This window comes from Ambystoma mexicanum, chromosome 6q (assembly GCF_040938575.1).
Source record: "Ambystoma mexicanum isolate Mex_15411 chromosome 6q, UKY_AmexF1_1, whole genome shotgun sequence".
Taxonomy (NCBI): domain Eukaryota; kingdom Metazoa; phylum Chordata; class Amphibia; order Caudata; family Ambystomatidae; genus Ambystoma; species Ambystoma mexicanum.
Window position 1 is genome coordinate 221,605,063 of NC_090937.1, and position 24,896 is coordinate 221,629,958.

Below are 24,896 nucleotides of genomic sequence, written 5' to 3' on the forward strand. Positions count from 1 at the left end.
TAGGTAACATTGATCTTAAAAGTGTGATGATACAGTACGTAGATGACATTGTAATTTGTAGTGCCACAGAAGATGAGTGCAGCAAGATCCTATTCAGTTGATGACTATTCTAGCAAAGGATATATGGTAGACAAGGAGAAGTTACAACACTGTCAAGAAGAGGTGTTATACATAGTTCAGTTGATTTCACATGAAGGAAAGAAGGTGACACCTGAAAGGGCTGAGGCGATTATGAAAACCTCAAAGGCATATACAGTGAAACAAATGCAGCAGTTTTTGGGTTAATGCAACTATGTTAGAGCATGGGGGTTTTATTACAGTCCATACATAAGACCCCTTTTGCAAGCATTGAAAAAGGCACAAGTGAATAAGGTGAAAATAGAATGGACTGAGAAAATGGAGGAAGGGTTTGAGGAACTAAAGAAAGCAATTTGTACAGCTCCGGTTTTAGGAATTCCAAATTATGCTGAGGAATTTTATCTGTTTTCGCACCCAAATGGGACAGTCATGACAGCAGTGTGTGCACAGAGAACGAGATTGGGGTACAAGCCTTTAGCATATTACAGTGGGATTTTAGACCCAGTTATGAGAGGACACTTTCCTTGTGAAGAATCATTGGCAGCAGCCGCATTCACAATTGAGAAGTCTACAAGAATTGTTAAGGGCTGCTCTATGACCCTTTCCGTAGAGCGTGCTCTGTTTGTCATTTTAGAGAAACCTAAAGGCACATTGACATCACAGAGAGCTTCAGCCTATGATGTAATGATTTCGAGCCCTGTTTGGAAGATGTAAAATAGTGAATCCTACCATGTTTATTGCTGAGCCAGTAGCAGAAGGTGATCATGTGCATGAGTGTGCTAATCATGTTGAATGTTATGATGATATACCCTGTTAGCAGGAGGGGAAATTATCTTTATTGATGGTTCTTCTAAAATTGATCAGACAAGCGGGGATAGGCATTCAGGTGCAGCAGTGATAAGGCACAGATTAAATGGAGGATTTGAATGTTTAGCAAGTGCAAGGCTACCGTCTCACTTTTCAGTGCAAGCAGCAAAATTGGTAGCGCTTTTTGTCGCACTCGAGAAACACGAAGGGCAGGAAGTGACGGTGTACAGTGACTCCTCCTACGTAACGTCAACCGTACATGCAGGGCTAGCATGTTGGAAAAAGAAGGGCTACCTCTGTTCGGAAGGCACTCCAGTGCAGCACACATCCTTATTTGACAGGCTTATTAAGGCTCTAAAACACCCAGTGGCCATAGCAGTCGTTAAGTGTGCAGTGCACACTAAGGGAACAGATTTGATTTCTTGCAGGAACAAAGCTGCAGACGTATAAACCAAAAGTATTCCATATTCCCTAGATATTTTGAGTTTTTATACTGAGAATATTAAAGGAAAGGTGGTTATATTCATGTTAGTGCAGGAAGGGTTTAATAAATTATTGATAACCCAATTAATGGAGATTCAAGGAAGTGCACCACAGCATGAGCAGGAATTATGGAAACATAGGGGGTGTTCTTTATCACCCACTGAAGCATTATGGCGACAAGATAGCACTGGAAAGTTGGTGATGCCCGTAGCATTATTAAAGGTTGTGCTTGAACAGCTGCATTACCCTGCGCATGTAACTAGGGAGAGTCTTGCTGCAACGATTGCAGAAGACTGGTTCATTCTGAATTTGTTAGAACACGTTCCATTCTTTATGGTGAATTACATTTTGTGTCAAAAGTATACTGCTGGGAATACAATGAGAAAAATAATATGACTAATGCCTCGACCAACTGCTCCATTTCAGCTTTTGCATATTGAATATGTCGATATGCTGCATGTTTGTAATGAATACAGGTATCTATTAGAGTAGGTGTGTCCTTTTTCTACGTCGATCGAGGCAGGTCCATGTACACACCCTGATGACATTTGCGCAGCAAAGTTTTTAGTATGTGAAGTCTTTCCAAGATGGGGTGTGTATGAAGTGCTGATATCCGACAATGGGACACATTTTGTTAATGAGGTGTTTGAACAAATAGGGCTGTTATTAAATATAAAACACATGTTTTCTTCTGCTTATAAACCGCAAGCAAACAGGTTATGTGAGAGACTCGACGGCCTCCTTAAAGAAAGGATTGTCAATATTAAATTGACTTTGAAGAATGGATGGTTATATTGACTACCCCTATCATTACATGCCCTTCGGAATCAGCCTGGCTCAGAACATCACCTCACCCCTCACAAATAAAAGTGACAAGATGGCAAATGAGAATGCCTTTTACATCTCCCTCTAGGAGTAGAAGTGATGCCCAGAGTGTAGACAAAATGTTAGGTGAAGAATTCAATGACTATTTGACATGTATGACCTCTAGCATCTCTCGCATTTCAGATCAAGTCAAGCGTCAGGAGGGTCAGTCTCAGAACATAGATTAAGACAATTCAACAACCAGCACAAATGATCTTCTATCGGCACCAAAGCTATATGTTGGTAATTTGATCTTGATAAGGTGTTCACCCAAAAGTGGCATGAACCCCATCTTAATGGCCCCTTTTGCATCAAAGATATAACCCCTTCAGATGTGAAGGTCCAAGGGAGACAGGCTTGGATTCACTTAGGCGACATGAAAGCCTATAAAGGTGAGACCCACCCTTACACTGTTGCCAATCCAGAAACAAGACAAGAAGAAAAATGTCAGCGTGTGCAGACTCAATCGATGACAAAGAAGACGGACAATAAGGCGACCAGCTGATAATGCAGATTTTGCATTTGGACTGAGATTCGAACAGACACTCCTTATAGATATTTTAGCAGGCGTGCAAACCCTTGCTGAGAATCTCAGGAATTTTGGAAAATGGACTTTAGTAACGCATTGATGCATCAAAATTATGCCTAAACATCATTTCTTGATCAGAAATTGGAAACAAGAACAATATCCAGATTCATTTTGTGGTGCATACCTGTTGTAAGAGGTTAAACCTGTGGTACACACTTATAGTGATGTGCATAGGCTTTTTCTTGCTGTTTTTGTATTTATACTTCAAGCTTATCCTGCTCTTGTCAGAAGAGACATTGATATTCACACTTTTTTACAGGATCTTAAAAATGGCCCAGTGATTAGAAGGTTTATTGCGATTATTGAACACATTTTGCAATTACAAGTATAAAGTAATTTTATTTGAATTAAAGATGAGAAATTTGTAAACTGGCACGGTTCTAGAGAAAGAACAATAATTACAAGGATGGCGGAAAAAAGTGGATGCCAATGTTTTGGTGCTTGTTATATGCTTGCACGATTACACTCTTTGTCTTTCTGTTCCTCACTTTTCACAGTCTCTATCACATTTGTACTTCCACTGAGGCAGAGGCCACTACAGTTCCCCACACTACAGGAAATACTTTTGATTTGCTTACTTCCACTGAGATAGATTCCCCTATGGTTCCCCCTGCTAAGAGAACTGCTTTTGATTTGCTTCTTGAGTATTAGAAAACTTTTACATTTGGGAGACATAAAAGAAATGCAAAGGAAGATAATGAGGGGAAAAGTTCCTATTTAGATAATGCAGCACACTTAGGTCATAGCAGGTGGTATCAACACGTGAAAAAGGTGGGAGAGAGAACATCGGAAGAAAGTTGGTATGTCTGCTATCTCATACCCTATGCCATGGATACAGCAAAATTTAATTCCCGGAGAAGTTTCAGAAAACGATGCTAGGTGTCTCGTTCATCTTGCAGCATGGATTACCCAAGGACAGTTCCGGGGAAATTGGGCCACTTTACGATGGAGGTCGAAATGGTCATTTCCGTTCCAGGATGATTATATCAAGACTTCACAGATGGAAAATCAAACTGGATGGGAGAGCAAGATGCTTGTGAATCCTGCAGACAGACAGGAAGAAGTAGTTATGAAAGACATGAAGAGAATGGAATGCCCTGATATAACAGAGATAGCTGGATCACCTGGATGTTGGGAATGAACTCAAGTTTTAGGGCCTCATTACACGGATGGCGGTGGTCCAAGGTGCTATTAGCACCTTGGTCCATGCCGGTAAAATACCGGCACCGCCTTGTTGGAAAGGGGAATTACCGCCCTATTCCAAGGTTGGTGGGGTGGTAATTCCCCCTTCCCCATTCTCATTTTTGCCCCATAGGTACCGTAATTAGCTCCCTTGTCCCTTTGCGGGTTGGTTTTTAACGCCTGCAAAAAGCAGGCGTTAAATTCTCCAACCTGCAAAGGGACCTCGTAGTAAGGCGGTAAGGTTTTACCGGTACCGATAAAATATCGGTAATGAGGTATTTAGAGGTCTTAGTGATCCCCACGGACTGGGTATTACCTGATAGACCTGTTCTGTATCTAATTGCAATAAAAGAATTTCGGCTAGTCATTCTGACCAAAATTTCACAATGACTTATCAATAACAGGATTCTGTAAGGAAAAATGTGAAGTAATATTCATCTATCAACAATGAAGGATACCATCAGTCATCATTGTGTTTCAAAATTATATTCTGATAGAATCAATGTAGATACATATCAATGTTCATGTAAACAAACAGAATTAACAGATCCAGTAAATTAACATGTATCAAATATACAAAATGGTTCATCAAATTGTGTTACATGGTTCACACAGTGGTTTTGAAACCTACAACAACTAAATAGTTATAATAATCCAGTAAACTCCTCTTAAAAAACACAATTGCTGACGTGTTTTGGATTATGAGCAATCCTTCTTCAGGTCTATGTAGCTCTTAGTTCCATAAGATTCCAAATGTATCTTTTGTATTCATGTAATCACCTAAGGGGCAATAAGTAAACTCACGTAGACCAATTTAATATGGATCATTCAAGGTAATAAAGAATCCAATAACTTCAGGTACAAACCTTGTATATAATGCACAGAGGTGGTTGTATAACCCTGTATGTAAAAGACATGTGTATCAAAAATCATTTTAGTGCTACAAGTGTAGTCAACATCTTGCTGTAATAATAAAAAGCTACTCACCCGGCTATTCTACAAGTTACACTGGCCGGGTCTGATGTATGTAGTCCGGCCGGCATGCTTGAGGCTGTATTTACTAGTGATACAGAAAAAGAAGGGTAGGATAGTGTCCTACGAGGACTGTGCAATGATTCCAAACAAAAAACCCAGCGTCTCGACAGCGACATGCACTGTGCTAACAGTCAAGGTGCATATGTTCATATGTGGATCTCAAAAATAAGTCTGTGCTGTATGCACAATCGATTTAGACATTAAAACCACAATTACAGTGTGTACCATACTGATAGACACGTAATGTATCAAAATGCGCCTGCCTGTTAAATCGGTCAGTGCTGCGTGCAAAGTATACCGGCGTACACATTGCCATAGTACTATTCCTCTTACAACAATAATCAGCTGCTTGCCTATCTCCTGTGAATCTGTGAGGGATCGGAGCCAACCGTCTACATGACGCAACCATGGCACCAGTGCACGTGTGCATCAGTGCCACGTTGCTCGATCCCCCATTTTGGTGTGGGACTGGGGGAGTGGTGACATTCGCTGCAAATATAAAGTTATCTGAGTATAACAGTTCAATCTATAAAAAAGGATAGAGGCGATAAGGGGGAGAGGGACAAGGCTGGAACATACATTCCTGCACCTTCCCCCCTAACCCTCAAGGGGGGTGTTGCGCGGGATCCAATCCAGTATTTCCAAATGTTAGCAAAGAACCCATGTGTGCAACTGTGTGTCACTACACTGTAATAATGGTTCAATGTCATGGTTGTGATGTGACTAACTGCAAATGAACGTAAAATGTCTGTAGAATGTGCCGACCAGCTAGGCTAAATGAAAGGCTCAGGTTGAGAAAATGTCAAGGCCTGCAAGACTCCATACTCCTCCTAATAATAGGGTGTAAAAATACCTTCCTGATCAATAATGGACAAAATGCAAGGCTAAGCAGAATACGGTGTGACAAGGTGCCACAAATCTGCTGTGGTGATTTTAAGTCCCCTATGTACTATCCCCTATGTACTATATATTGTGTTAAGCACTGTAATGGAGACAAATTCATGCAAGAAGGGCACAGGGCAAACAGGCAGAAGTCGGATTCTGCCAGGTGCCCTACCCCTGCTTCGGTTACGACAGCCATGGAGGAGAATGATGTACATGGAAGCATTCCTAGTCCATAATTCATATCATGTGTTAAATGTATATCGGACCAGCGCGTTCTCTTGTGTGTGCACCCACTCACACTCTATTCTGTTCAAATGTGAGTCTAGAGCATGCATTCAAGTGACTGCTTAGTTCAACTTCATGGTTACCCAGTGAACCACAGTCTAGTGGTGCCAGTCTACTGTCATAATGTGTTAGGGGTCCTGTGGACCAGTTCTATTGGTATCATGGATGTAAATTAGCATTCTCTCTTGGGTGTGCACCCGCTCACAATCTATTTTGTTCTTGTATCAGTCCAAAGCATAACATACAGTTGTTGCATAGTTGAACATCATAGTAAACAACGTGCCAACAATCTGATTCTAACAATCTTACCACACAGTCAGTGTTCTCAATTATCATTCCAACATTAACATGAACATGCCAGGGCTACACAAAACACATTCATTTGAATTCACAATTCATACCTCGCAGGTGTATTGAATCAAGGAAGTTGATCCACAGGATTTCCTTTTGTTACAGTCTCTTGTGCAGATCTCCCCCTATGTTGCCTAGTTTGATCTGTTCTAAAATCACACCTTTCAACTGTGCAACTGTATATCTTGCCTCAATAAAATGCATGGCCACAGGAGATTTCATGTTCTTGGTATGAATGTTTGACTTGTGCTCTGTCCACCTTGTCTTAGCTTTCCTCATGGTCATGCCCACATAGTAAAAGCCACAAGAACACTTGAATGCATAAACCATATTGGATGCATTGCACGTACAAGAGTATTTAAGCCAGATGGACTTCCCTGAATGGAGATGTGTGATGCTAATACCTAGTATTATATTGCTACAATGCTGACAGTTGTGGCAGGGCTGTGTCCCCTTGAATTGGACATTGCCTGTTTGGATCTTGGGTATCTCTCCTCTCACCAGACTGTTGCGTAGTGCGTTGCTGTTCCTGAAGGCAAAAGTTGGTAACTGTTGAAACAATGGCTGTAGTACGGGGTCCATTTGAAGCATGGGCCAGTTTCTTTTTATGATGTTCTTGTTTTGGTTGCTTTGAGTGGAGTGTGTTGTCACATAAACAAGTGATTCACTCTTCTTAGGAGGTTTGGGAGTAAGCAGTGTCTCCCTCTCAATTGTTTCAACCTTTTCTGCAACATTGGAGATGAGGGTAGGGCTGTAGCCCCTTTTCAGGAATTTCTTTTGTAGAGAGGTTGATTGTCTCTTGTCCTCCTCCGTCTCGGAGATGTTCCTTCTATACCTGAGAAATTGACTCAAAGGTACACTATCGATGGTACGTTGCAGTTGGAAGCTAGTTGCTAAAAGCAGGCCATTTCTGTCAGTGGATTTTGTGAAAGTCCTGGTCGCCAAACTGTGACCCTCGTGGGTAGAAGATGAATCAGGTCCAATGTTTGTGATTCCACTGGCGATTCTGCGACACTGTGCTTCAGAAGAGAAGGAAATAATCAAGTGGGAGATAACATACGCTGAAAGATTACAGTTGACGTTTTCAGAATGGTAGCAGGGACAGCTGTTCTGATGGATCATATTCGGCTTGTGGTCCTAGGGCCTACATGAAGTGGCCCAAGGATTGGGGAGGGACGTGTTCCTTGGTGCTCATTTATGTTGCAGCATTAGTGATTCCTCAAAGTGACCTGAACATTGGAGAATTTCCAAAAGTGGATGCCCATTTGAGAAGGAGAAGATTGCTTGGATTTCTCAATTGGAGCAGAAGAGAAGGAATTACTTCTCAGCCAAGTCAATAGAAGCATATGAGGCCATTCCTTATGAGCACAGGTTGTTCAGCAAGACTGCATCAGTTTTACGACTATTTTAATGCATGGGATCCAGACGATGGCTAATGCCAAATGGTTTCAGATTACCTGATAGGAGGTTCTGCAGACAATCAACACCACCATAAAAGGATTCAATGCTATCAAAGAAGAATTAAGGGCCAATATGACTGATTACCCTACAGAATAGATATGTGCTTGACATGATCACTGCGATGGAAGTAGCAGTTTCCCCCAAATAGGGCCATCATGTTGCACGTTTATACCTTTGCACGATGACAAGAATGGGACCTTGACAGAGGCCATAACATTGCTTACGAACATGCACAACAAGATGGAAGAGGAGACAGAGTACATTGCAGATGGCAGTTGGTTCACGTCTATATTCCCATGGATTCCACAGTGGATGGCGAACATTTTCAAGTTCCTTGGAGTAGTATTAGTGATGGTGATGTTTGGATTCCGGATGATTAGGATAATAATTACACAGTGCAAGAAGACTGCAAAGAAAGCAGTAGGGATGAAGATCATGATCGATGTTGAATCAGGGTTCAGTCCCAAAGAATTGACTGATGATGATATCAAATAATATATGGAGACCAGCATCATAGCACCTAAAGGAACGAAGTTGCTGCAGCCAAAGAATCACAAGAAGTACATAGGACAATGGGTCTACTGCAATCCGAATGGACAGTGCAGTTACATGATCTGGAGTGTGGATGAACATGTCAAATGAGCTGGGTCCCTGAAGGGAGTGATGAAGATCTAGACTCTGAAGAAGCACTTCTTCAAGAGGAGATACCAAAACGTGGAGACTGGTGAAGATGTGGTTGATGGCTCGATCAGAGGGGGGAGTGTAGAGGAGCAGCCAAATGCCTCTGCAGGAAGGCCAGCCCCCTTACTACCTGTATGCTGGAAGTCTGAAATTGTGCCATGCTTGACACCAGCAGTTGTGACCATTCCACTGTGAATCTTCGAGAAAAGATACCTCTGAGAAAACCCTATCTGATGTATTCTGAGAGAGCTGAGAATTTAATGGAGGAACGACCCTAAGGAATATGAAAATGAGACAAAGAGGAGGAACTGGTGACATCACAAGAAGCGACTGTGACACACTGAGAAGACTAGCTGAAGAAGATGTATGATCCATGTAGAAATGGATGACGAAATAATGAAGCGAGTAAACTTTCATATGTGAAGAAAAGAGTGCACATGTGAAGAGCACTGCAGAAAATGTAAGCTGTTCAATAACTGTACAGATGCAGTAACGCAAGTACACTAAGTGATCATAGAAGCTGGCTATACGTAGTGAACAGACTGCAGGCGGAGCCACCATTATATAGAAGCTGGACATCAGTGTCACAAATTTAGTACATTCAAACCAATGAAGAAGAAGGACCTAAAGTAAAGAATTAGCTGGGATCGTGCAAGAGTCTGGAAGGGCTGTCTGGCCTTTAGTCAAGGTTGAAGCAGCCAAAACTGATTATCAATTCTTGAAGGCAACGAGCGTGAGATACTGAATCATCCCTTGTTAAAGTGCAAAGAAAGAACACCAAGCATGCTTTTTATTCATTTAAGACATTTAATTGCTGCAAAGATGTTCCAAAGTGCGGTCTCTTGTCACATGAGCCAAGATTGGAAACAGAGTGAGCATGAAGTTGAAGAATAACGATAGTGCGTGCTCACACTCCCTTATATTCCCAGAGGCAAGGATACTTTGCAAGGCGAAGTTCAAAGACAATCGTCATGGCAGAAGGCGTGGGTGATGAGAGATGTTGGGCTAATTGTGTGGGGCGGTACAGTCAAGTCCACCTCCTGGCACCTGGGGTATGAGTTTATGTGCTGCTAGTGAACCAAATGTTCCAGACTGTCACAAGCATGCAAACCAATTCTAGAGTGCCATATAACGATGAGCCTTATAGTTTGAGAACCAATGAGATACAATGTCCCTAAAAGTGATGAAGATGACTTGCACTAGAGGTGGGCATGAATTGTCCACCTGACAGTAGATGTCCAATCACAACCCAACCCCTTATAGAAAGTGTACTTAGATGTTCCCGTTGAGCTTAGATGTTCCCCTTGAGCGTTTCACAATCCCCCATAGGTTTCTCTTATTTGCCACATAGTATGATGTCACATATGATGAATTTTTACTATATAAGTGTACTTTTTTGTATGATGCCTGAAAGCTTGTGCAACGTCTGTTGCTGTCCGTTGTAAGTCCCTGTTTTAGACAATTGATATTAAAACAGAAACCTTTGCCATCTTCCTGAGTTGGTTTGATTATTTGGTGTAAAAGTTACTCTGCTTCCCATCCACTACATGATACACTACACAAAGGACCTTACGTTCAGTGGTGTAGGATGTGCTATTGCCAAAGGACAAGATAGCTTCAAGTGAGAAGAGAGAAGAGAATGATCAGTCCATGAGAGTGAGGTAGTGAGAGGAATAGAGAGTGGGATGTCTGTGGTGATGGGAGCATCAAAGGTGTAGCCAGCAGTGTGCGTTGGACCAAAGGGTAGAATGGAAAGAAAAAGGGAGTCACATAGGTTTCAGAAGGGTCTTAAAGAGTCAGGAGAATCAAAATGGATGTTAAGATCCCCCAGAAGGAGGATTTGGGAAGAGGAGGATAGGAGAGAAGAGGTCAGGGCCTTAGGCTGGCGGCCAGCATTTACCTGCCAGCTTCATGGTTGGCTAACGAAAAGGCTGGGCCAGCCAATCACTCAGCCTCAGGCTGCAGGAATTTAGGGCAGAGGGATGGCCAAACGTGGCGGCCATAATGCAGGTAGCCCCAAAATGTGGCAAAAGGTGAAATCGCAAAAGAAATGAGGCACATAACAGTGTGCTCACACAGATTGTGGGCTGCATGTGACTTCGATCCCCATGGAGTGCAGCAGTGCAAAAATGAAAGCACCAAGGCGCATCACAGAGGTCGAGCACCTCCGAGGCCCACCACCTCCGAGGCCCACCTGATACAGTTGTGATGGTGGGGGTCACAGGCGATAGCCCTAGCCTCGTTTTGTCCTGGGAGGCTGCAAGCAGATGAGGAGCACTCCTCTGCTCATGATGAAAAAGAAAGGCAGAAAGGACAGAGACAGGCCCAGGTCAGGGCCTTTGGCTGGTGGGCAGGTGTTCACCTGCCGGCTTCGTGGTTGGCTACAGAAAAGACACGACCAGCCAATCACTCAGTCTCAGTCTCAGGCTGCAGCAAGGTAGGTATAGAGGGATGGCTCCATCTGCTATAATTCAGGCATAAGAGTAAGAGGATCACCAGGTCTCAACATCTTATCACACTTACCTTAGCCGTAGGCACCTTGCCCCACTTAGCAGTTACCTAACCTAGTGCGAGGCATCCTAATCAAAACTGCATGAATGGAAACCTGGGGTCAATTTATATTGTTGGGGCCACATAAAACTCCATCCCCCTTGTATCCCTTTATTTAAAATGTCAGCACAGTATGGTCATTAAACTTCCCTAAGGAAATCCATAGTAATCAGCATTAGAGACTCCCAAAGACACCAAAGCATGCTACATTTTCCCCACACAGGCCAGCCACTGGATCTTTGTACAAGCACCCAAGCTTAAAATATCTCTCAACGTGCCTTAGTATAAACCAGCCTACAAGCTACCTTCTAGCCTAAATCAGTATGTAGTTGGTAAAAGGGTGATGTGATCAGCAATAGAACAGACCCCGGACTCTGGCCAAGAAGGTCCAGTCCAGGTTTTCACTCCACGATGAAAAGAGGCTGCTAAAAAGGATTTCAGTGACTGTCACTGCGGCAAGTGGTCCATTGCCCCATATTTCAGCACCTTTTGTAGCCAAAGGGGCAGGATTTTGTTGATAAACATCAAGGGCCATCTCTGTGTGGAGCCTCAGAGTCTTATTGGAAGATTGGCCCAATTTATTGCTACTCATTTCCACCTGCAGTCCTCACACTGTTTTAGAATCAAAGCATACGCCCTGGTAGTCAAAAGAAGATACTACCTCTAAACATCGACAATTTACATAAAAACTCTTGCTGCATTTTGCTGAGCTCCTCACCATTGCCTGTGTTTTGCTCTCATTACTGAGCAGCATCAAGCGAATGCAGAAATTACAAAAGGTGACCAGCAGTTTTATGAGTGAGTACTGCTGCAAAGTCCGCAAATATCAGGAGCAGAACTTCCTGCCCTCCACCATCAGCACATTAATTTGCTAGAGAGCCATAAATTCCTGTAAATCACTCCAGTACAGGCTAAATAGGGTGGGGTCCAGCACACACCATCCCTACTGAAAATGGACCCTTGTCTGACTCTGGCCACATTACCATCATGCAGGGGTGCTGCTAGGTCTGGAAAAGATCTGGGGCTACACTAATGTCGGGATTGTCGGGACTCAGGCTGGCTAGCCTTTTGGTTGTAGACACTAAGCCCCATAAACTCCCTGCCCACCCCCGCTAGCAACGCCTCTGCCATTATGCAGAAACACTAATATTTCCACACACCCTGGGCTCATGCCTCCACTCCTGAGTGACTCCAACAATTCCCTGTTGAATGATTTGAAGAGCAGCATATCTCTCCATATTTCCCTCATCACACTGGGGATGCCTGCATCGTTTAGGATGGAAATAATGCATAGTGAGTCGTCTGCAAAAGAATGAAAAGTGGGACAGTTTGCAAGGGGGCTGAAAGCATAACATGATGTAATGTAGAAGAATTTTTCTCCATTATGTTGAAGCAGCTGCCACCTGCATGTTCATGTGGGTGTTGTATTTTGCAGCTGGTAGCCTCCCTTTTTTTAGGGATGCATGGAGGTTAAGCTTTGATATTATGTGTGACATCAAATCTGATAGGGTCATTCCCCTGCTTAAGAAGCCGTCACTTGATCCTACTATCCCTTCTAATTTTCGCCCCATATCCCAGCTCCCGTTCTTGTCTAAACTCTTGGAATCTCTGGTCACGCCCCTTCTGTCCTCCTTTCTGGAATCCTCTAAGATCTTTAATCCTGCCCAGGCAGGATTTAGGCCAGGAAGAGGGACGGAGAGTGTGCTTGTCTCAGTGCAAGACGATATGTCCAGACTTGCGGACGCAGGTGGAGTTGGAGCTTTGATTCTGCTGGATCTGTCCGCCGCATTAGATACGGTGGACCATCCTATCGTCCTCTCACGTCTAGCACAAATCGGGATCTCTGGCTCAGTCCTGGCTTGGTTTACCTCTTTTCTTGCAGACCGCACTCAGACCCTTGCTATGCCCCCTTTCCTCTCTTCCCCTTGTGTCCTCGCCTGTGGTGTCCCCCAGGGATCGTCTCTTTCCCCTATCTTATTCAATATTTATATCTGGGAGCTTGTCTGCCTTATACGCTCGTAAGGACTCAATTGTTATTCCTACGCGGATGATAATCAAATCCTGATCCGTTTGGATCAGGATCATACCGAGGTCTCAGCTTGTCTTCATGACTGTCTAAAAGCAGTCGGTGTCTGGATGGACCGAAATTGGCTCAAGCTCAATGGCGATAAAACGGAGGTGATGTTGGTGGGTTGTCCTCCCAGCCCATCACTATGGACCCCCGCTTTTTGGCCTACTTCATTGGGCCCCCTGCCCTGTCCAGTGGACAAAGTAAAGAACTTAGGGGTCATTCTTTCCACCTCCCTGTCCATGTCAAATCAGGTCTCAGCGGTCTGCCAATCCGCCCACCACCAGATTAGGATACTTAAGAGGGTTCTCCCTATGATCCCAGAAGCTATGCGCCCTCCTGTGGTGGCTGCATTAGTCCTTTCACGGTTGGACTATTGCAACTCATTGTACCTCGCTCAGCCGGTGGGCCTTCTCCAGCGTCTCCAACGCATGCAGAACCTGGCAGCTAGACTGGCCACAGGTTCTCCCTATGGAGCACATATCTCGCCAGTGCTTCGCCAACTTCACTGGCTTCCCGTGGCCCTTCGAGTTAAGTTCAAGTCACTGTGTATTGTCCACCGGGCAATCCAGGGCCTAGGAGCTGAGTTTCTTCAAACAAAATTTGTCCGATATATCCCGGAACGCAATCTTCGCTCCTCGACCACCAACCTCTTGGTGGTCCCTAGGTACAACCGGGAAAGACTCGGTGGCAGAGCCTTTTCCATTGCTGCGGCCAGGCTGTGGAACACCCTCCCACTGCTACTCAAGTCTACCGCTAACCATTTGGCTTTCAGGAAAGCCCTGAAAACAACTCTATTTTAGCTCTCTGGCTACTATTGTTCTTCCTGCTCGGTAGCTTCCTCACCAGCGCCATGATGCCCTTGGGCGACCGTGCGCCTTACAAGTCCAGGTAACATAACATAACATCATAGACAAAGACTTTGTTGAGCTGTGGGCTCAGAGGTAAATGGAAAGCTCTGAATAGTGCACAACTATTTCTCAGCTGGAACTGGGCCATGGCCTTCATAGAATCAGATCTTCTTTGTGTCAGTTATAACTAGGATGTATGAATATTAAGATTTATTTTAATTTTATGTAATTGTTTTTTTTATAACACACTTAATACCCGAGTTCGGTTTCTAAGTGTTAGGCAGAATCCTGTGCAGTGCCCTTAGAGACCACAACACAATTAAGACCACAAGTGGTAATACAAGTTCACCTTTGATACAAGTCTGTACTACACTGTTAAAGTGGTAGCAGTAGCGGAGCAGCCAGACTTATCTCAAGAGTAAATGAGCAGTAGTAGAGATTACACCAAGGACCACAATTACTGTGACTCAAGCAAACACTGACTCAAGGTTTCAGGTAAAAAATATAAGTACATTTATTTTTTAAACCATCTGTTATAAACACAACACTTCTATAAATTCAAAACCACACGTAAAATACACTACACACAACCAATTATCTTGGCACAGAACAACTCAAGGTAAGTACCTTATGCTTTGGCGAACCGGTGTTGTGAAACAAAAGACGATACCGGAAAGATGTATTCGACACTTTTTGACAGTTCGGTCTCACTAGAGATACGTGTATCTGCAGCAAGAAATGTTACCGGGGCAAAACACACTTAGCACCTGGGTTAACCAGAGAGAGTTGGGGGCAAAAATCATAGGCAATACTTTTGTCATGGCAGACAGAATCAGAGGACACTTGCTGACAGAAATGCAAAAGTCAATAGGCTGGAGCCAGTGTCAAGTGGAACCGGGTTCCTGTTGTCGAGGATCACACAGTCAGACAGTTCAAGATTCAACGTTGCCAGGAGCACTTTGATATTGTCAACAAAAGAAGCAAAAGTTATAAAAGGGAAGGAAGACAAGGGCAAGCCTTGGATGAGGAGAAAAGGGATTCACCCTAATTCCTCGAAGCAGAACACAGTACCTTGTTCAATGAAGAAGCTGGTGCCACGGCAGTTGTTCCTGGTAGTTTCCTGCAGACCCACGGTTCCTGGAGCTTCAGTCGTGGAGACAAGAAGGAGGACGTCTGGAGGGGTCTGCACTACTCAGGGATGAAGCCAGCAGCAGCAACGGTGAATAAAAGGTGCGCTCCTTTAAAACAGCAGAGGCTCTTCAGATGGCTATCCGGACCACTACAGCAGGGTACTGCGATTTTGACTACGAAGAAGATCCTCTGGCTGTGGAAGATGAGCTGGTTGACCCCACCAGGCTCAAGGGAAGAAGACTCTGGACTGGATCTTCTCTGGTCATTGAAGGGTAGATAGCTCAGGACTGCAGCAGGGCTTCACCGGGACAGGGTAGTTGCAGCAGCCGCCTTCTTCTCCGCTTCTCTTCGGTTCCTTGTAGTTTCGGTGGCGACTTTGACTTCCAGCCCAAGAGTCCTGCCTTTTATGCAAAAATCCCCCATTCACACAGCCTGGCTGTCAATCACGCAGCAGGCGGGTTGTCCGGCCTGGACAACCAGATCAGCCAATCATGACAAAGTGCGACTTGGGTTTCCTAGGATACCCTGTGCAGGGGGTGACTACACCCCTCCCTCACATTCAGCCCACCTAGACACCCAGGCGCCCAGAGGAGGGCTTCTTGGCAGAAGCCCGCTAAAAGACGGTGAACAAAGAAGGCAAACCTGGTTTGCCATGCAAAGTAAAACACAAGAAGGACTTTAACAAAAAGAAATGGCGACTAAACACGACCAGAGCCAAAAGAAAGAGTATTTGGTCAAGCTAATATACTAGCCTAAAACAATACCACGTTTATATAGTATAATCGCGGTGGAAAGGTTAGGGTAGATACCACTGTGTTGAGTTCAGGGTTTGGCCACAAATGACTCTGACACTCCAGTGAACTGTTAACTTATTTACTTAAGTTTAGGTACACCAAATACAGTTCTTAGAGTCAGGTAAGTAAAAGGGGACATAGGACACCCACCGGCATCCTCTCTCAGGGCTTACATCCTTGCAACTAACCAACCTGGAACTCACTCATAGATAAACATTCTAAGCCCTGCATTCCATCTCAAGATTCTAGTCACTTGCACCAGATGAATGCAAAGTTAATCACAACACATCTTTCCCCTATAGGGACAACAACAAGAACAGTAGAGTATCGGTGGCAAGATCAATATTTCATCAAAAGATTTGTCCAGTAAAGTCCCACCTGAAAAACAAAAGATTATTCAAAGCATTTCATATATAACCACAACCAACTCCAAAAGGTTTAGACCCTGTCACCACTTCAAAATCTATTAACATTAACATCAATGTCCATCTGTGGATTAAAATTAAAAGTCCACCTGTGGAGAGAACATATTAATATGCCTACATAGAACAGCTAATGATGAACACTGTTATCAACTTAATAACTCTAATGAAGGTTTAATAAACACTCAAAACCTTAATATCTTATTTCACTCACACATCACCGCATACATGTCTACCAACATATGCCAAAACAATGGCACCAAAGTCTAGGAACAACATTTCCCTTTGTATACAGACAGTGTAATGGACAGTAGTCCGCTCAATGGGTCACCACAACAATTGCACCTTGTCACACATGCAACACATGTAATGGACAGTAGTCCGCTCAACGGTTCACCTCAACCATTGCACCCTTTTACACATGCAACACATGTAATGGACAGTAGTCCGCTCAACGGTTCACCTCAACCATTGCACCTTTTTACACATGCAACACATGTAATGGACAGTAGTCCGCTCAACGGTTCACCTCAACCATTGCACCTTTTTACACATGCAACACATGTAATGGACAGTAGTCCGCTCAACGGTTCACCTCAACCATTGCACCTTTTCACACATGCAACCCATGTAATGGACAGTAGTCCGCTCAACGGTTCACCACAACCATTGCACCTTTTCACACATGCAACACATGTAATGGACAGTAGTCCGCTCAACGGTTCACCTCAACCATTGCACCTTTTTACACATGCAACGCACCTTTTTACACATGCAACACATGTAATGGACAGTAGTCCACCTGTGGAGAGAAATATGTTAAACTACATAACTCAATTAAAGAGAGAGACATGTACCTACAACATCACTCTAATAAACTAATATATATCAGCTCTAGTATCTCAACTCTAATCGCCAGCACCTCTGCATTCTCTCCTACTTCACCATTGCATAGAGAGTAACGGAGGAACACAGAGCTCCCATCCCCATCAAACTTCATTACTGAGTCAGGCCTCCCGCTGCAGCACTCATGCCGAACTCCAGGACTCCACTCAAGACAACCGCAGCAACCTTCGGTTCCAGTCAAAAGTAAGCGCTGACATCGGATAACTTTGTCAGTGATCTCAGCTGCCTTCACTATGACCAATAGCTTGTAGCCTTGGCGCAACAGATGTTTGCACAGTCCATGGGCCCCAGGCCCCTCCCAGATCCATTAACAACTTCCAACTCTTCTGAATGTTTGTACACTCTCAATTCTCTTAAATGCTTTATGAGAGACTGCCACCTTGAACTTCACCATGCCAATGAATGAATGAACCTTGCTGCTCCAATGAACTTCACAGCTCCTTCTAATAACCATATGTCTCACAGAGCCCACTGCACTTTACAGCAGACCGTTGTACCTTTCAACACTAGAACTTCTTGTCCCCACTGCCCTTTGCAGCACACCCTTGTCACTGAAGTGCCTCTTCACTCCCTATGCAGTGCCTCTTCACTGCCCCATGCAGCACTTCACTGCCCTCGCAGTGCCTCACCTCTTCACTGCACCATGCAGCACTTCACAGCCTCTGCAGCGACCACTCACTGCCTCTTGCAGCGACCACTCACTGCCTCTTGCAGCGCCTCTTGACTGCCTCTTGCAGCACCTCTTAACTGCATCTTGCAGTGCCTCACTGCCCTTGCAGAATCTCTTCACTGCCGCACGCAGCACCTCTTCACTGCCTAACGCAGCACCTCACTGCCCCTGCAGCGCGTCTTCACTGCCTGTCGCAGCACCTCACTGCCCTTGCAGCACTTCTTCATGCAGCGCCTCACTGCCTCTGTAGCATCTCACTGCCCCTAGCAGCGCTTCACTGTCTCTGCAGGACCTCTTCACTGCCTGTTGCAGCGCCTAACTGCCCTCGCAGCACCTCTTCATGCAGCGCCTCACTGCCTCTGCAACATCTCATTGCCCATTGTAGCGCCTCACTGCCCTGGCAGAACCTCTCCACTGCCTCATGCAGCACCTTTACATCCATAGCTGCTCTGTTATTCCAGTGCCTTCGTAGCGCCTCTGTCTGGGCCTTTCTTGCCCCCTCTGCCTCTGTATCACCTCTGTCTGGACCTCAATTTCCCTCACTGCACTTGCAGTGCCTCACAGCCATCCAGCGCTCTTACCTGAGAGAGGATCACTTCTCAGAGGGGGGGGGGGGGCGGTGGGTGTCTCCCTTTGGTGCTGTCCCCCCAGCACAGCCAGATCCCATCCTCGTCGCCAGTGTTGAGTTCAGGGTTTGGCCACAAATGACTCTGACACTCCAGTGAACTGTTAACTTATTTACTTAAGTTTAGGTACACCAAATACAGTTCTTAGAGTCAGGTAAGTAAAAGGGGACATAGGACACCCACCGGCATCCTCTCTCAGGGCTTACATCCTTGCAACTAACCAACCTGGAACTCACTCATAGATAAATATTCTAAGCCCTGCATTCCATCTCAAGATTCTAGTCACTTGCACCAGATGAATGCAAAGTTAATCACAACACACTGCCAAGTCTAAATGTTAAAAGAGCAAAACAAATCTCAGAGAGGCACAGACAACAAGGGGTAGGATTTAACCCTCCAGTACTCCATGTAAGATGGGTTGTACTGGGTCTGTAGTTAAAAGTGACTAGGTAAAGTTAATGGCAACTTTACTTGTTTCGGGGGGACAGTAGTCAGCCCCAGAAAAAGGAGTCATTGGGAAGTCTTAGAGACAACCCTGTGTTACTGCACTGAAGGTGCTGTGTAACACACACAACAAGTTGGGCTCATGGAGTGGTGTGCTCCAGAGTCCAAGATCACACAACAAGTAGAAATGAACATGACAAAACACAGGTAAGAGTGGGAAAAAGAGGCACACTCTTACCAAGTGGAAAAAGGAAACTCCAGAAATCCAGCAAAGCTGCTGGGGGACTCACTAGGTGAGGGAAATTAGCGATAGAACGAGAATTCTCCCTAACACTAAGCGCGGATCCGGGAATCGAATCTCTGTTGCTCTGTGTGGTCTTGTTTCCAAGACCAGCACATTGCCCCTGTGCTATCCTCTGTTCACAAGGTGCTTTGCATAGGCATGGTGGATAAACTAGTGCTACATCTTAGTACAGGACAATATTCCCATCTTGCTGCAAACAAGAGTCATCAAGACCAATCCATCCCTTCCTAAACATGGACCCATGTTACAAGGATATCTGTATTCTATTTCCAAGTAGTACAGTCTGACTGTTTTTGGCCTTGAGGTAAACAGATTCTAAGGAGTGACACCATTTTGTTTTACATTGTTTAGAGCCCAGGTAATTGGGATTTAAGGTGTGTTGTAGCATTGATGGTGCCATGCTGGATGGTACAGAGATCAGATGCATTTTACAGGCCTTCATTTCCGGCTATGCAAGCTGCAGGCTTCTTTATTCAGGTTTTAAAATGTTAGACGTATTAATGACGCAGCTAATAATAGTCATGTGATGAATGGCTCATCAGCTTGAATGTTCTTTCAGCTTGGCACATTCCTTATAGGGGCAACACAAATCCATGCCTCTAAATGTAAGATGCAATGAACCACTGCAAAAGTCAAACATATTAGCTTTGCCAATGCTAATTGATGGCATCTTTTTCATCTTAATGAAACTGACGTAAACAGAGGATATTACACATTTCAAAACAATGTTCTATTTAGAGTCATCTTCACTACGGGTGCACACAAAGTACGGTTTGTCTCCAACGAATCATGAAGCTATGTCCAGGATTAAACCACATTCAGGGTTTTCTAAGTGCCCGGGTTCTCCTCACCTACTTCCCATTGTCCATTGACTTTCACTGACACGGATTTACTTTTACTATTCTGCTTATTTTATTGGTATGGTCTACTATACCTTGAGACCTTTTGATATCTGGTTTACTAAAAATGCACTTTGTTCGGCTCTACGGGCCTCATTACAAGTATGGCGGTAAGGAAAAAATGCTACTGTACCGCCATACTAGGAGTTCTGCTTGCGGGTGCCCTTGCAGCCACCAGGTCTGACCTGGTGGACTGTACCAGTGCTACCATCCTAGTGGGAATGGGGATGTACCGGGCCCGGCAGCCACGAAAGGGCAATTACTGGGTCTGGCTGGGCTGGAATAGCCCAGTAATTGCCCATTCATGGGTGCCAGACCCGGATGCGAGTTTGGAAGTAGCCATTCCAGTAAAACCGGCAAGGCTGCGTCCAACCTCGTAATGAGGCCCTATGTCTTGCCTGTTGAGTACAAAACTGTGCAGGTGATTACTGCGCTGAATTTGGTGCGCTGCCCCCCCCCCTTGCTATTCCCCATCACGATTCAAGGTTGCACGAAAGGGAGACAGGTGCATGGGAGACATTTTAAGGGGGGACAAGGGTGTTTGTCCCCCAAAACTTTGGTGGCACACCAGGGGAGTTGCTAGGTCTGGAAAAGACCCGGGGCTAATCTGCTGTCGGAACTGTTGGGACTGGGGGCTAGCTGGTCTTTTGGCTGTAGCTCCTGAGATTCTATCCGGGGCTACAACCAAAAGATCAGGGGCTATAGCCCCCTTAGCCCCCCCCTAGCAACGCCCCTGTGGCACACCAATGTATCCCCCTCATTTTATGAGGCGAGGAAGGGGGCCTGCTGCACTGCCAGTGCCCATGCTCTGCAGGCCTGCGATGCAGTGCCGGCATATTCGGGCCCTGCGCCTCGCCCTCAACCTGGCTAGCCTGACTAAATTCAGAAGCCAGGGTGCTGGACTTGGTGGTGGCAGAGCCTAATGTAGATGACTGCCGCTGGGCTGCCGCCTGCTGGCAGTGCTCGCAAACCTTAACGCTGTTTGTCTGCACAGCAACGATAGTGAGCAAGAAATCAGGAAGCTCTCATGTAGAGCTTCCTGGTTTCTTTCTCCAAGGATTGCGCCCACGTAGGAACTGGGGAGAGCAGGCCAAGAAAGACAGAGCTTCGAGGCACCAGCAGTGGAAACACAGCATTGTGTGTGTTTGTATTGTTCTGGGTGCGCAGTCAGTGTGTGGAGAATGAAGTGTGTGAATGTTATGTTGTGGCTTCTGGGTGCGTGTGTGACAGTCAGAGAAGGTCCTACGCATGTGTGAATGGAAGAATGAATACGAATGGTGATTATGTGCATGTGTATGCAAGAGGTGCTGGAAGCTCAGTGGCCCGCTGCAGGCTTGCCATTTTTTATGGGCATCAATCATAAAGCAACCAGGACAATTGTTGTTAAGCGCCTACACTGGCATTTTGGTGCAGTTAGTCCACCAATTCTTACTTTGGCATGACATTTTATAGAGAGCATCTATGACAAAGCAAGAATGATACGTATTAATCTGTGGCAAGACTGACCTTTTGGTGCAGGCAGTCTAGCCATTCTTAATATGTCATGACATTTTACTCTGAGCATCTATATAAAGCCAGCATGGTACATTTTATTATGGGACGAGGCTGGCATTTTGGGGCAGTCAGTCTAGCCAATCTTACTATGGCATGACATTTTATACTAGGCATCTATGATAAAGCAAGCATGATCTTACTGTGTTACTGTGTTACTGGCTGTCATGACATTTTGTACTGGGCAGTCAGCAACTCTTGGGTGAAAGGTGGTGCAGTTCTCTGCCTTCAAGCACTGGGTTCTAGGGACATCCTCAGGCACTATTTCTTCAAAGACCTCAGCATGGCAGATTGCTCGTACATTGTAAAAATGTTCACCTCGCAATTGGATTCACTACATTGGTGTAATGTGACTCGACTGGCATTTTGGTGCAGCCACTCTAGCCACCTCTTACTGTGTCACTGGCTGTCATGATATTTTGTACTGGGCATTTAACAACTCTTGGGCGAAAGGTGGTGCAGTTCTCTGCCTTCAAGCACTGGGTTGTAGGGACATCATCAGGCACTATTTCTTCAAAGACCTCAGCATGGCAGATTGCTTGTGCATTGTCAAAATGTTCACCTCCCAATTGGATTCACTACATTAAGCAATGTTACGTTGATTAAAATGAATTCCATTCAGATCATGATCAAAGTGTTCACCGAATGGCTGCACACAGCGTGCTTCTTCTCATTCGGTTACTTCTTTGTCAGTAGGAGTTTAAAGCATAGCTATTTTTTATGTTCTTGTGCTGCACAGTGACTTTTTTCACCAGATAGTGGGGGTTCCCATTATCTGCATTTCAGTAAAAAAAATGTATGCAGCCACTTTTATTCCACATTTGGGTTCGTTTTGTTAGAAAATGCATTTTAAATAGCTTTTCTTACATAACGTGGAGTCGCATGCAGAGACTAGGCAACTGAGAACAGCTCCCATCTCCTGCGATCTGCAAACGTGTCCTGTTTAGCTGAATGTAAGTAGAAATGCAGCTATATAGGACGTGCTATGTATAGCTGAATTTCTACTTAGATTCGGCAAAACAGGGCGTGTTCGTCCTGTCTTTAGAATTGAACTCTAAAAGCACAACACTGTTCATTTCATAAGACTGGGGTGTGTCTTTTACGCCAGTCATATAAAAGTTATAACACAGTGTCGTCCAGGGACTCATGAGGCCTTGTGGTTAAGTGTTATTCCTCACAGCCACACTCCGCCCCTTCTCTCCACCCTGCCACTTCCCTCCAGTTGTCATGTCCCCCCTAACATTGTCAGTAAAGTTACACTTGAGGAGCACTCTCCCTGGCTCCCCCACACCACTCCGCCTCAGTGTTCCGTGGAGGGGGGATGCCCCCTTCACCCTCCCTTCATTCAACACCAACTGCCCTTCGCCCCCCACCACGCCACTTACCTGCTTAGGGCTTCCATGTTGCAGCTTCCGAAGTTCCTCGCTGCATCCTGCACACCACTCTTTGCACCAGCGCTCCTCCCAAAAGGCTGGACCCAGGACCACCCACCGACTAAAGCGTGTTTTTTTCGTTTGATGTAATTACAGGTCGTTGAATCAATTTTTTGGCAGCAAATCAAATTGTAGGTAAACCTCCTGCTCAAAATATGTACTACTCCACTAAAGGAGAAATGAACTTCCTTGTACCAAAAACAACTGTAAACACAGCCTTGATTGTATTGTTAAAATGGGAAATACTATACTTTTTTTTTTATTGTGCATTTGTAAGGCACTTATAACACAAGTAAATTGTGTTTCAAAGCGCCCACAGGGCAACAGAGGGGGAGCATGGGAGTACAATTAAATATAACACTGAAAGAAAGTGACAGACCTACTAGACCTTTTGAGCATTCAGAACGTGCACGTGCTGCAGAGAGAGGGGGTGGGGATAGGGGTAAGTGTTGGGTAATGGCCTCTTTGGTTCAACATTCTAATTTCTTTAGGCTGGAAGAGCAAGGATGGCGTTCCTCAGCTGGCTCTGGACTACCTAAGTAAGAAATTTGATCTGGATCCGCTTGTGACTAACGTCATGCCCTTTGAAAAAATCGATGAGAGTTTTGAACTGCTGCGTTCCGGTGAAAGGTGAGATGCAAATGTGTTTGGAATTTTCATAGGAAGAGGAGGTGATCAGATGGATGCAAGAGTGTTTTTTTTTAACATTGAGCAAACACTGGTACAGTGTGGTTTGATATGTGTTGCATGCATTTGTTGTTGTTATGTTGTGCTAAAGTTTCTTGCACCACGCACTGTTGCCACCTGTGTGGTCTCTTGGCATTAAAATCACTAGCCGGAGGCGCATACTTAAAAGTGGAACGCGTATCAGCGCTCTCCTTGTTCTTTAAAGATGAAACATCTCTTCAGTATGGTTTCCAACCAAGTCATTTTGTAAGCAGTGGTGCCTCTAGGGGTAGGTATGATGGGGGCCTGGCACCCTCTTCATAATATCTTACCCCCTCTTCGCCCCCTCCTTGTGCCCACACTGTGAGCCGAAGGCACGGTGCATGTCAATCAAGTCCTTCACAGCGTAGATGTCAGCAGGGCAAGCCGAAGCCAAAGCATCACACAGATCCTTTATCATACCTCACTTGCTATTTTTTTTGTAGTCAGAGACTATAAAACAGCAATTAGACTTGAATGTGTTTGACATTTTGAAGCAGCAGGGGCACAGAAGGGTATTGAGGAATACATATTATTTTTTATTTAAATTTTTTTATTGTAAAATATAGTTTTGAATTGGCAACTTTTTTTACATCTTTCATGAGTTCCATAGTTTCATGTTCCAAATTTCATATTCCCTATATAGCGCAATATTAATGCAATTTACATCAAGAACAATATCGAAAAAACAAAATCAGAATCGAAATCAAAATCAAAGTCAGAATCAGAGTCAGAATCAAAAACAGAAGCAACCATCACTTTTCTCGTCATGACTCAGGTCTCAAAGGCTCAAAGGCTCAAATTGTCGAGATAATCTATTACGGCACAAGATAATAAACAA

At 44.6% G+C, this 24,896-nt stretch overlaps 1 protein-coding gene across 3 annotated transcripts in view; it reads left to right on the top strand.

Moving 5' to 3' along the window:
• Window positions 1–24,896, top strand: part of LOC138515909 (alcohol dehydrogenase 1-like) — a 162,396-nt gene that overhangs the window by 133,742 nt on the left and 3,758 nt on the right. For all 3 annotated transcript variants that reach the window (XM_069630670.1, XM_069630671.1, XM_069630669.1), the window contains one exon: window positions 23,842–23,980. In XM_069630670.1, the coding sequence (XP_069486771.1) occupies window positions 23,842–23,980 (139 nt within the window). The remainder of the gene's footprint in view (window positions 1–23,841; window positions 23,981–24,896) is intronic.